A 12,308-nucleotide genomic window follows, 5' to 3' on the forward strand; every position below is an offset into this window, starting at 1 on the left:
TGGTGGCTCATGCCTGCGATCCCAACCATTCAGGAGGCTGAGATCTGAGGATCCTAGTTCAAAGTCAGCCAGGACTGTCCTTGGGACTCTTATTTCCAGTTGACCACCACAAAGCCAGAAGTAGAGCTGAAACTCAAGTGGTTGAGTGCCAGCCTTGAGCCAAAAAGCAGGAACAGTGCCCAGGGCCTGAGCACACACACACACACAGAGTGATAGAGAGGTGTGAGTCTCGGGGCCTTGCAGAAGGAACTGTCAGTGCAGATGTCCAGAAGTAGGAATAAACTTGGGGTGTTGAAGGCACAGGAAGAAAGGCCAGGTCCTTTATTATGGGTGGGGTGGGAGCAGGTGGGGGTGGGGGGTGGGGCGGAGAGGGCAAGACCCCATGAGGAATGGGGCTCTCACACTGAGGGCTGTGAGCGCCCTGTCTGAGGATGGAGTTGGGGGGAACAATGGGCGATTGGAGTGTGGTGAACACTGTGCAATTCCTCACCAAGCCATTGCTAAGTGTCCTGCGTTTGAGGATCAGCTGGCCCAGGGGTGGAGTCTGAGCAGCACGGGTCCCAGATCTCTCTCTCTCTCTCTCTCTCTCTCTCTCTCTCTCAGCCACTGTGCAGGGCTCTGGATGCAGGGTGGCGGCCCCTGGCAGGGCGCTGTGGTCAGGTGTGGCATTTTAAGCCACAGGATTGGATGAGGTCTCAGGAGGATGGGGGGTGCGTGGAGATGAGCCTGGGCTGGGCAGGGTGTGAGCCCCTGAACAGGGCAGGGGTGAGCCGGGAGGAAGGCGGGGCAGACACACCGGAGAAGTGCTCCAGGGACTTCTGGCTCCTAGCCCTGGCTGCCGAGGACTTTGTAAACACTGTGACCCTTCTCTCAAACACACACACACACACACACACACGTGTACACACTAATTTAAAAACTTTTCATGGCTATTTTTGCCCTCCATAGGTAACACATTCATATGGTTCTAAAATTAAAAAAAGACACCAACGAGAAAACAGTGCGAATTTTTCCTCCCACCCCATCCCCAGCCACCTGCTTCCCTCGCTGGCAGCCGGCAATGTCACCCGCTTCCCGGGTCTCCATCCAGAGACGAGCAGATATGTGTAGCTATAAATTCATTCTCTCTCCTTTTTTTACACAAGCGGCAGCTACTCTACTCGGCGCCGTTCATGGCGGTGGCCTTCTCCACTTAAAAATACATCCCCAGACCCACACGGTCCCGAAAGAGCTCCCTCCTCGTCTTTTATGGCTGCTGCGTGGTGTGCCGTGCTGCCGTTCATTAGCCCGTGTGCCTTTGGGCTGCTTCCAAGCCGCGCTGCAGCCGGCCAGGCTGCCTGGCTTCCCACAAGCAAGCGCCACCGACCAGCTGGAGTCTGGGGACCAGGCAGGCGCTGCCCCCCCACCCCACCCCAGTGACCTCTGTCGAGAACCCTGGAGGGAATGGGGGTCCTCACCCCCAGCTCCTGGGGGCGGGGGTGCTGTTTACTGAGCTCTAAGGACCAGATCATCCCTGGCTCCCCCTTTCCTGTCCCTCCCTGTCTCACCCAAGGCTGGCGCTTTCCCACTCGAGCCACAGCTCTGCTTCTGGCTTTTTGGTGTGTTTTAATTAGAAGATGCTCATGGATTTGTCTGCCTGAGCTAGCTTTGAACCTCGACCCTCAGATCTCAGTCTTCTCTGAGTCGCTAAGATTACAGGCGTGAGCCACGGCACCTGCCTTGTTGTACTTCTTGTTTCTGCTTGTCTTCAAGATTTCATATGCGGGCTGGGAAGGTGGCTCGGTGGTAGAGTGCTTGCCTTGCATGCCTGAGGCCTGGGTTCGATTCCTCAGCACCACATAAGCAAAAAGAAAAAAGACAGAAGTGGTGCTGTGGCTCAAGTGGTAGAGCGCTAGCCTTGAGCTGAAGAGCTGAGGGACAGCACCCAGGCCCAGAGTTCAGGCCCCACAACCGGACCCAAAAAAAAAAAAGATTTCATATGTGAGTTTAAAAGACCAAACCACGCAAACCCCGCCAACTTGCCCCTCCCCCCGCAGGCTGAGAGCAGGGGCCCAGCCCTGCACCTCCTGTCTCTGGGCCGCCATCCCGAGCACCACACCCTCCTGCCCACCGCACCACTGCAGCCAGCTCTGCTGAACATTCTCAACACGCCAGACTTCTTCTAGAATGTTCTACACATCATTTTTTTTTCACAAGGACACCCAGGGTTCCTCATTCCACGCAGCTCTCAGCTTACCTTTGGAGCCTCCTTGTGTTCTGCCACACCGAGCTTTTCTTTTGCTGGATTTCAAACTACCTTTGTGTGCAAGTGTCAGCTGCCCCCGTAGACCTGGGTGAGTTCCAGGCCACATCGGACCCCAGTGTAATCAATACCATGGCCTGAGTGGCTGATGGGGAGAAACAGCGGGGGGCGGGGGGAGAAGGAGGTGATGGGGAAGAGCAAAGCCCTGCCCCAGTCCCTGACCTGTCTGTCTGGTGACTGCTGTTCGTTCCTCAGTGAGGCTGACTTGCTGCAGGACTCACGGTGTTTATCAAGCAGAAGCAGGCGATGGGATGGGGTCTTCCTGTCCTGCAGGGGGCTCTGGTGCCAACTGCTCAGGTGTTGCCACTTAAGAGCTGTGTGGCTTCAAGTAACTTGCTGAATCTCTCTGAGCCCCGGTTAGATTTCTAAAATAGGCCCAGCAACAATACCTTTCTGTGAGGTCACTGAGAGGATCGATCCATCACAGCGTAAAGCACTCAGAAGCGCCCTGGCCCAGAGTAAATGGGGACATCAGTGCTCGGCTACAGGCCTTGAGTTCTGCAATGTCACGTGGTGGGCCGGTGGGGGAGGGGCTGGGTGTGCAGTGCGATTTCAGGGTCCGGAGGAAGGGGTGGGGAGAAGAGCAGCGGCCCTTCATCCTGCCCTTCACCCTGCACCTTGGCGGCCATCACCCTCCCCCTGCAGCCTGGGACCACGGTGCAGGTAGGCGTGGCTGTGGTCCTGCAAATGAGCCTGTCACCGCCGCCTAGCGCTTCTGTGGCCGGCTGGCCCAGGCTCTTGGGCGGGCCGGAGTGTGGTCCTTGAGACTCGGGAGGAAATGGGGAGCAGGACCGTTCAGCTTGGGGTAATTCCCATCATGTCTTCACCTCTATAGGCATTGGCTCTCATTTATTCTGTTTGTAGTGGGTCTTATGCAGGGAGCTCGGTAGTTTGACCTGTTGGTGAGGTGTGCAGGGACCAGAGAGGTTAAGTCACCAGCCTAAGGTCACACAGACAGAATGTGTATAGAGACTTCAGAGTTAAAGCTGAGTTTTATGGACTGGAGGGATCTGTCTCCCAGGGCCTGCAGGGCAGGACAGGCTCCTCAGAGCACCAGGGACCAGTGGGGACAATGTCCTCTGTGGCTAGTTCTAGCCTTAGCTCCTCTTTTAAATTAGTGTGTGTGTGTGCATGCATGCATGCATACTAATACTGGGATTGAACTCAGAGCCTGGGCACTGTCCCTTAGCTTTGGCACTCAAGGCTAGCACTCTACTTCCACAGCTCCACTTCCCACTTTTTGGTGGTTAATTTAGAGATAAGAATCTCAGAGAATTTCCTGCACAGGCTGGCTTTGAACCTTTATCCTCAGATCTCAGCCTCCTGAGTACCTAGGATTACAGGTATGAGCCACTGCACCTAGCTCTTTTTTTTGTTTGTCCATCCTGAGGCTTGAACTCAGGACCTGGGCACTGTCCCTCAACTATTTTGCTCAAGGCTAAGGCTCTACCACTTTGAACTACAGCCTCACTTCTGGTTTTCTGGTGGTTCATTGGAGATAAGAGTCTCTTAGACTCTCAGACTGCTTGGGGCTGGCTTCAAACTGTGATCCTCAGATCTCAGCCTCCTGAGTAGCTAGGATGACAGGTGTGAGCCACCAGCGCCCTTCTTTAATTTTTGAAGTTCAGCTGCGTGGAGCCCTGAGTCCCTTCCCTTCCTTCAGAGGCCCCAGGGATTAGGGAGGAGGGGGCCTCTGCCCAGCTGGAGGAGTCCAGGCCAAAAGCCCCAGGGCTGGAAAGCAGAGCAGTGTAGGGCTTTTCCTTGGGAAAGGGGCAGTGGTGTGAATTCCTGCCACTTGCCCCAGAGAAATCCTCCATCTGCCCCCCTCCTCAGCCCTCACCGCAGCCTGAGGCTGGGGGGCTGGGAGGAGGAGTCTGTCAGACAAAACTCCTCCCCCACCTGCTTCGTTCAAAGACTGCAGGACAGCGCCATGACAGGTTCACCTCTCTTACCCTCCCCCTCCTCCACCACCCGCCAGAGCACCTTCATGGTGGAGCCAGGCCTGGGATTTCCCAGCTCAATCCAGAGCACCTTCATGGTGGAGCCAGGCCTGGGATTTCCCAGCTCAATCCAGTGTCCTTTAGTCAGTGTTTCCATGATCTCTGTTGACATGTCTCGTGGAGTTTTGTGTGGAGACCCTGCTGACCCATCCCGCCACCCTGAGCATCTCTGTGCTGAGGTCTCCTCATCCTATGGTGGCCTGGTGGGGTCAGTACTGACATCGCCATTTCCATGTGCAGGCAGGGAAACCAAGGCTCAAAGCTGAGGTGCTCCAGCCCAGGCCAAGAGCCAGGTCCTGCCACCCCAAGTCCGCGCACATAACCGCAACCTCACACGACTTTCACAGAGTCCTGTGGGGAGCCCAAGGCAGGAGCAAGAACCGAAGACTGCAGGGCCCGAGAGGGATGGGCAGGACCTAAGAGGAGCCAGGCTAGACGGTGAGCCAGGAATCTGGAGCCAGCTAGACCTGAGTGCAAGTCCTGCTCTGTCACGTCTCTCCCATCCCCCCTCCCGATGCTTGTCACCCCAGTGTTGCAGCTACCATCCCTTCGCTGAGCAAGAGAAGTGTCGTGGCGTGTCTGGTGCTTAGTACTTGTTAAATAAACAGATGTGTGGCCATGCTTTATGAGTGGACAGGCGGGGTCCAGCGTGGACTCTGTATACCCTGTGAGTTCCTTCTGTGGACAGGCTTCCGAGACAGGGGCGGGACTGAGCTGTGTGGCCTCTCCTTGTCCCACCAATTGCAAACCAGGGAGGCTGGTGGTGGGATCGATCAGACAGGCTTCACTGGTGCTGGCTTCCCCAGCTCCGTCCTCTGGTCCTGGCTGAGTTCAGAAGGGCTGGGCTGCTGCTGGAGTGGGCAGGGCCAGGTGAGCTGCACACACCACCTCCTCACCACCCAGCTCAGCGATGCTTTGGGCCTCTGTTTCCAGCTGCCCAGTGAGGTCTGGACTAGAGGCTCCCAGGTGTCTCATGTTCACAGCTTAAGAAAAGTTAAAAGAAAGAAGAACGAAAAGGCCGGCGCTGGTGGCTCACGCCTGTCATCCTAGCTACTCAGAGGCTGAGATCTGAGGATCTCGGTTCAAAGCCAGCCCAGGCAGGAAAGTCTGTGAGACTCATAGCTCCAATATACCACAAGAAAATGAACTGGTGCTGTGGCTCAAGTGGTAGAGCACTCGCCTTGAGCTGAAGAGTTGAGGGACAGCGCCCAGACCCAGAGTTCAAGCCCCACAACGAAGAAGAAGAAGGAGAAGGAGAAGAAGGAGGAGGAGGAGGAGGAGGAGAGAAGGTTGCTGGTGTAGCATGATTATTTATTCACATTAAGAAGCTGGTGGCTCACACCTGTAATCCCAGCTACTCAGGGGGGCTGAGACCAGAGGATCGAGGTTCAAAGCCAGCGTAGGTGGAAAAGTCTGTGAAATTTTTTTTTTTTTTTTTTTGCCATTCCTGGGGCTTGAACTCTGAGCCTGGGCACTGTCCCTGAGAGTTTTGCTCAAGGCTAGCACTCTACCACTTGAATCACAGTGCCACTTCCAGCTTTTTCTGTTTATGTGGTGCTTCATGCAGGCTAGGCAAGCACTCTACCACTGAGCCACCTTCCCAGTCCTTAAATATTTCTTAAAGCCCATTGTGTTTAAGGACGGATGGATCTAAATTAAGGCTGAATGTCCCTTCCTGCCCCTGAGGCCTGTGTACCATCTCCAGGAAGCCCTGGCCACGGTCCCGTGGTGGTCACAAGGAAACTACCCTGAGCTGGCTGGGAGAGGTGCTGTGTGCTCAGTCTGTGCACAGCCAGGGGTGGGGGTGGGGGTGGGGGTGACCTCACATGCCGCCATGGGTGACAGAGAGGACCCCTCTGGGGATCCGGCTTTTCTCCTGGGCACGGTAATGCACCAGGGCATGCTGGGAGCTCTACAACCCCACCCCAGACCGGGCCCAGCACAGGAAGAAATGGCGATGGGACCTGGAGGGGAGGCACAGGGTGGAGGGGTGGCCACATTGCACTGTGGGATGGGACCAGCAGGACTGACGCTGGCCCTGGGCCGGCTCAGTGGGAGCCATGCCTGGGGCTGGAGCGGGAGGTGTGGCAGCCACGCTCATGGGGCACCCGTTCTTCAGTCCCTCACCCCAGGCCCCCACAGCCTGGGAAGCCCCCCCCAGGCCAGGAACGGGTCCCCTGAGCAAAGAACTGAAGGTCTCCCACACCTGGGTTTGGGGGGACAGTCCTCCTCTCCTGCGTTCAGGACACCCATCAAAAGCCAGGGCTGCGATGCCCTGTCCACTCTCCCTCTCGTGAGGACTGGGCCCGATGGGCTCCAGCGCGTGTGCCCTCTTAGCCCCCCGCCCTTCCAGGAAGGAGTGGATGGATGTGTGAACAGATCTGGCCAGGGCAGGCCAGCCCAGCCTCACTCTGTGAACCTCAGCGGATCTTCTCCATCCCTAGACGTGCATGGTGTCAGTGCCCCGTTCCTCTGGCTGGCTGTATGTCTGGGGTGCTGAGGGAGGAATTGGAGGCCTCTCTCCAAAAAACGCTGGATTTTGACCAGAAACAGCACCTCCAGTCTCTCACAAACAGCCCTCTGGAGTCCAGCTTCTGGGACTCCAGGGCAGATGACAGAGTTTGGGACCCCAGCTAAAGCTAGGAGCTCTGAGGACCAGAACAAGGCCCGTTTTTCTTTTTGGTACCAGTCCTGGAGCTTGAACTCAGGGTCTAGGCACTGTCCTTGAGCTGCTTCTGCTCAAGACTAGCACACTACCACTTGAGCCACAGCACCATTTCTAGCCTTGAGCGTTGCTAACTGGAGATAATCTCACAGACTTTCTTGCCCAGTCTGGCTTTGAAGCATGATGCTCAGGTCTCATGGCTTTGAATTGCGATCGTCAGCTCTCAGCATGGCCACCAGAGCCATTTTTCTACAGGGAACCAAATGTCTGGGTCTGGATAAGGAAGTGGACCCAGAGCGGTCAGTGCCTTGCCAAGTCACACAGCATTATCTGGGACGTCAACTTAGAATTGGGGGACCCAGAGAGCCCTTTGGCGGGGCAGAGCCGGGAGAAGAAATGGGGGGTTGGAGGGGCGACTGTGGGGGAGGCAGGGGGAGGGCCGGGAGAGGGAGTATCTCTGGGGAAGAGGCAGGCTGGAAGCTGTTGATCTCTAAATTATAGCATTGGCGAGCACCGGTTGCTGCGGCAACGGAGTTGTCCTGAACCAGGGAAGTGTATAAACATTACCACAGATGCACAATTAGATCAGGAAGAAGAATAGAACAGAAAATAGAAACTTCCAGCCTTATATAATTCGGGGCCAAAATGTTATCAGGGACTCAGGCCAGGTCCTGGCCCTGCCTGTGCTGCGGGGCCCCAAACTCTCTGCCCCAGGACCTTGGTAGCAATGAAGGACCGGAGACAGGATCGGCCCTCTGGGTGCCTCATCCGTGAGTCTGCACCCGTGGGTGACTGACACAACTTAGCAAGGCTGACAGCCAGGCCTGCCTCTCACCAGCTCCCGGGAAGTGGGGAGGGGAAGCAGGCGGAGGGCAGCTGCTTTTTATCTTCTTAGGTCTTGTGAGGTAGAAACTGTGTGTGTGTGTGTGTGTGTGTGTGTTATTCTAGTACTGGGCTTGAACTCAGCCCTGAGTTTTTGTGCTCTATCACTTTGAGCCACAGCTCCATTTCCAGCTTTTTGGTAATTGGAGATAAGAGGCTCATGGGCTGGGTGCCAGTGGCTCAGGCCTTTAATTCTGGCTACTAAGGAGGCTGAAATCTGAGAATCGAGGTTCAAAGCCAGCCCAGACAGGAAAGTCTGTGAGACTCTTTATCTCCAAGAAACCCCGTAGAAAGCCAGAAGTGGTAGAGCGCTTGCCTTGAGCTAAAGAGCTGAGGGACAGCACTCAGGCCCAAAGTTCAAGCTCTACAATCAATGCCCCCCCCCCAAAAAAAAAGAGCCTCATGGACTTTCTTGCCCAGGCTGGCTTTGAACCTGTGATCCCATATTTCAGCTTCCTGACTAGGATTACAGGTGTGATCCACAATGCCTGGCTAAGGTAGAAATTTTTTATCTCACTTTGCAGGAGAGGAAACTGAGGCTCAGAAGTGACCTAGCTAACTCTGCCTCTCCCAATTCCAATCTTTGTACCAGGAGCTCATCGAAGTTGACACCTTTTCCTCCTCCCTTCAGTTTGGACCAGGGACTTCCCAGCTGTGTAGTCTTGGGAAGGCCACTTTCCCTCTCTGAGCTTCCTGTGGATAGTGGTACCTAAACAGAGACAAAGTTTCAGCTTCCCCTCCCTCTGTCCTGACCAGCATACCGAGTTCTTCCTAACCCTTGCTCTCAACAAGTTTGGGGACAGGACAGGAATCTGGGGCTCAGTGGCTCAGAGCAACCCTGGCAAAGAAGAATCTAAGAGTTGAGCTCAGACTAGGAGGTAGCTGTGGGACCCAGCAATGTCCCTGGAACTCCCCTCCTGTTCCTGCCTGTGTGGTAGCCATTAGCCCAGGGGGCTACCAAGCACCAACATGCTAGTGCAGATGAACATGCTAGTGCAAATGAACATGCTAGTGCAAATGAACTGAAACTTAAGTTTATATTATTATTATTTTGTTGTGGTTGTTGCTGATCCTAGGGCTTGAACTCAAGTCTAGGTGCTCTCCCTGAGCCTTTTGTGTTCAAGGCTAGTGTTCTACCACTTGTGCCACTTTTTTGGGGGGGAGGGGAGTTTACTGGAGATAAGACTCTCCCAGGGTTTTTTCTGCCCAGGCTGGCTTCAAACCAGATTCCTCAGATCTCAGCCTCCTGAATAGCTAGGATTATTGGCATGAGCCACTGGCACCCAGCTAAATTTGGTTTAATTTTAATCAGCTATAAAAAGCCACAGAGAAGCTGAGTGCTAGTGGGTCACATCTATAATCCCAGCTACTCAGGAGGCTGAGATCTGAGGATTTCAGTTTGAAGCCAGCCTGAGCAGGAAAGTCAGTGAGACTCTTTATCTCCAATGAACTACCCAAAAAGCTGTAAGTAGAGCTGTGGTTCAATTGGTAGAACACCAGGCTTGAGCTTTTAAAAAATACTGAGGGACCTGGGCGCCCGTGGCTCACACCTGTAGTCCTAGCTACTCAGGAGGCTGAGAACTGAGGATCATGGTTCAAAGCCAGCCGGGGCAGGAAAAGTCTGTGAGACTCTTATCTCCAATGAACCACTAGAAAACCGGAAGTGGTGCTGTGGCTTCAGTGGTAGAGCACTTGCTTTGAGCTGAAGAGCTGAGGGACAGCGCCCAGGCCCAGAGTTCAAGCCCCACAACCAAAACAAAACAAACCAAGGGACAGCACCTAGGCCTTGAGTTCAAGCCCCAGGATGGCACAGGGTGGCTACTGAACTGGACATCACAGGAGAACGTGCAGATTGTGAGATGTCCAGAAGTGTAGAGGCTAACCCAGGGACCTGAGTGGTGCCGGCATTCCAGGCAAACAAGACGTAGGGTGGAGGTAGAGTCAAGATGGGGGTCAGGAATGTTCCAGAAGAGCAACCAAGCTTGAGGGACGGGAACTAGGAGCAGGATCCTGGTGGCCTTAAACTTCCTAGTGGCCAGGGCTGGGCCAGCCCTGGGGACATCGGCCTGGCCTTACCCTTGGCAGGGGCACAGGAAGTCGGGGTCCGGCGCCATCCCAGCCCCTCACCTGTCCCCTCTGTCCCGCAGGCCCTGCATCTTCCCAGGTGACCACGCCGGCCTCAGGACATGCCCGGGCACAGCCGCAACGGGCAGGCCCACGTGCCCCGGCGGAAACGCCGCAACCGCTTCGTCAAGAAGAACGGCCAATGCAACGTGTACTTCGCCAACCTGAGCAACAAGTCCCAGCGCTACATGGCGGACATCTTCACCACGTGCGTGGACACGCGCTGGCGGTACATGCTCATGATCTTCTCCGCAGCCTTCCTCATCTCCTGGCTCTTCTTTGGCCTCCTCTTCTGGTGCATCGCCTTCTTCCACGGTGACCTGGAGGCCAGCCCCGCGGTGTCCGCCACCGCCGGGGGCTCCTCGGGCAGTGGCGCAGCAGGCCCGGTCCCCAAGCCTTGCATCATGCACGTGAACGGCTTCCTGGGCGCCTTCCTGTTCTCCGTGGAGACGCAGACCACCATCGGCTACGGGTTCCGGTGCGTGACGGAGGAGTGTCCGCTGGCCGTCATCGCCGTGGTGGTCCAGTCCATTGTGGGCTGCGTCATCGACTCCTTCATGATCGGCACCATCATGGCCAAGATGGCCCGGCCCAAGAAGCGGGCGCAGACGCTGCTGTTCAGCCACCACGCGGTGATCTCGGTGCGTGATGGCAAACTCTGCCTCATGTGGCGCGTGGGGAACCTGCGCAAAAGCCACATCGTGGAGGCCCACGTGCGGGCCCAGCTCATCAAGCCCTACATGACCCAGGAGGGGGAGTACCTGCCGCTGGACCAGCGGGACCTCAATGTGGGCTACGACATCGGCCTGGACCGCATCTTCCTAGTGTCGCCCATCATCATCGTCCACGAGATCGACGAGGACAGTCCCCTGTACGGCATGGGCAAGGAGGAGCTGGAGTCGGAGGACTTCGAGATCGTGGTCATCCTGGAGGGTATGGTGGAAGCCACCGCCATGACCACCCAGGCCCGCAGCTCCTACCTGGCCAGCGAGATCCTGTGGGGCCACCGCTTCGAGCCCGTGGTCTTTGAGGAGAAGAGCCACTACAAGGTAGACTATTCACGCTTCCATAAGACCTACGAGGTGGCGGGCACGCCTTGCTGTTCGGCACGGGAGCTGCAGGAGAGCAAGATCACCGTGCTGCCCGCGCCGCCGCCGCCGCCCAGTGCCTTCTGCTACGAGAACGAGCTGGCCCTCATGAGCCAGGAGGAAGAGGAGATGGAGGAGGAGGCGGCGGCCGCAGCGGCAGCCGTGGCTGCAGGCCTGGGCCTGGAGGCAGGCTCCAAGGAGGAGGCGGGCATCATCCGAATGCTGGAGTTTGGCAGCCACCTAGATCTGGATCGCATGCAAGCCACCCTCCCGCTGGACAACATCTCCTACCGCAGGGAGTCTGCCATCTGACCTCCAGGCCTCCTCCTCCTCCTTTCCCGCCAGAGCCTCTGCCCCTGTGGGATGCCAGGACTTCTCTCCCACACTCACCTTCTAGAGGAAGGTGGGAGGGGGCCTCAAAGACTAGGGGGGGACTCATTCCTGTTAAGACTACAGAGCCCAGGGCTGAGGAGGACTCAGGTTCGCCAGCCCTTCCTCCTGGTAGTTCTGGGCCCCCAGGCCTTCCTCCCTCTCCCCACTGACCCTTCAAGGACACGGCCCCTCTGCTCTCAGAACCTTGGGGACAGCGGCTGGACTGCTGGGGGGGGTGGCTATCATGGGGTTCTGGGTGGGCAGGGTGGGCCTGGGGGAGGGACGGGCGCGTTCCTTTTTTGCATGACTGTGGTCTGTGCTCATGACTTCCTTTTGTACATAGCTATGAACAGAGCGAGATGGAGACACCAAGTCCACCTCTGCCATTTTGACCCGTAGGACAAGGAGATGGCGTCCTCTCTGTGTCCTTCCCGCCCCCTCTCCCCCCAGGCCCAGCCCTGACCTGACCCAGCTGGCTGGCCTTCTGGCGCTCGCAGCCAGCCATCTTGGTTTCCGAATGGTGCTGGGTTTGGGAGCAGAGGTGGGACCCAAAGAGGCAGGGCGAGGGCCGCCCCTCCCTCTCCTTGTGGCCCCTTCAGTCCTCCAGGATGATAAGGAGTTTGTAACTCTCTATTTTTAATAAAGGATGTGGTCCGGGATGGGTAGGCTGGTGCGATGGAGAGTGCACGTGTGAGCGTGTCCGTGTGTGGGCTCCTTTCTGAGATGCTGATCCCCTCACGGTCACCCTGAGTGGACATCAGGGAACTTGATCCTGAACCCAAAGCTTCGACTGAAACCTGGAGGTGTTGGGAAGGACCCACTGAATTTGCCACACAGACAGCAGACAGACAGAAACACACACACACACACAGAGC

The 12,308-nt window shown here is 56.4% G+C and overlaps 1 protein-coding gene across 1 annotated transcript; it reads left to right on the plus strand.

Moving 5' to 3' along the window:
* The first annotated feature begins 10,002 nt into the window (after window positions 1-10,002).
* Kcnj4 (potassium channel, inwardly rectifying subfamily J, member 4) lies at window positions 10,003-11,444 on the plus strand. Its single transcript, XM_013024840.1, has one exon. The coding sequence runs from the start codon at window positions 10,036-10,038 to the stop codon at window positions 11,371-11,373; it is 1,338 nt and encodes a 445-aa protein (XP_012880294.1). The 5' UTR covers window positions 10,003-10,035; the 3' UTR covers window positions 11,374-11,444.
* The last annotated feature ends 864 nt before the right edge of the window (window positions 11,445-12,308 follow it).

This window comes from Dipodomys ordii, unplaced genomic scaffold, assembly GCF_000151885.1.
Source record: "Dipodomys ordii isolate 6190 unplaced genomic scaffold, Dord_2.0 Scaffold79, whole genome shotgun sequence".
NCBI lineage: Eukaryota > Metazoa > Chordata > Mammalia > Rodentia > Heteromyidae > Dipodomys > Dipodomys ordii.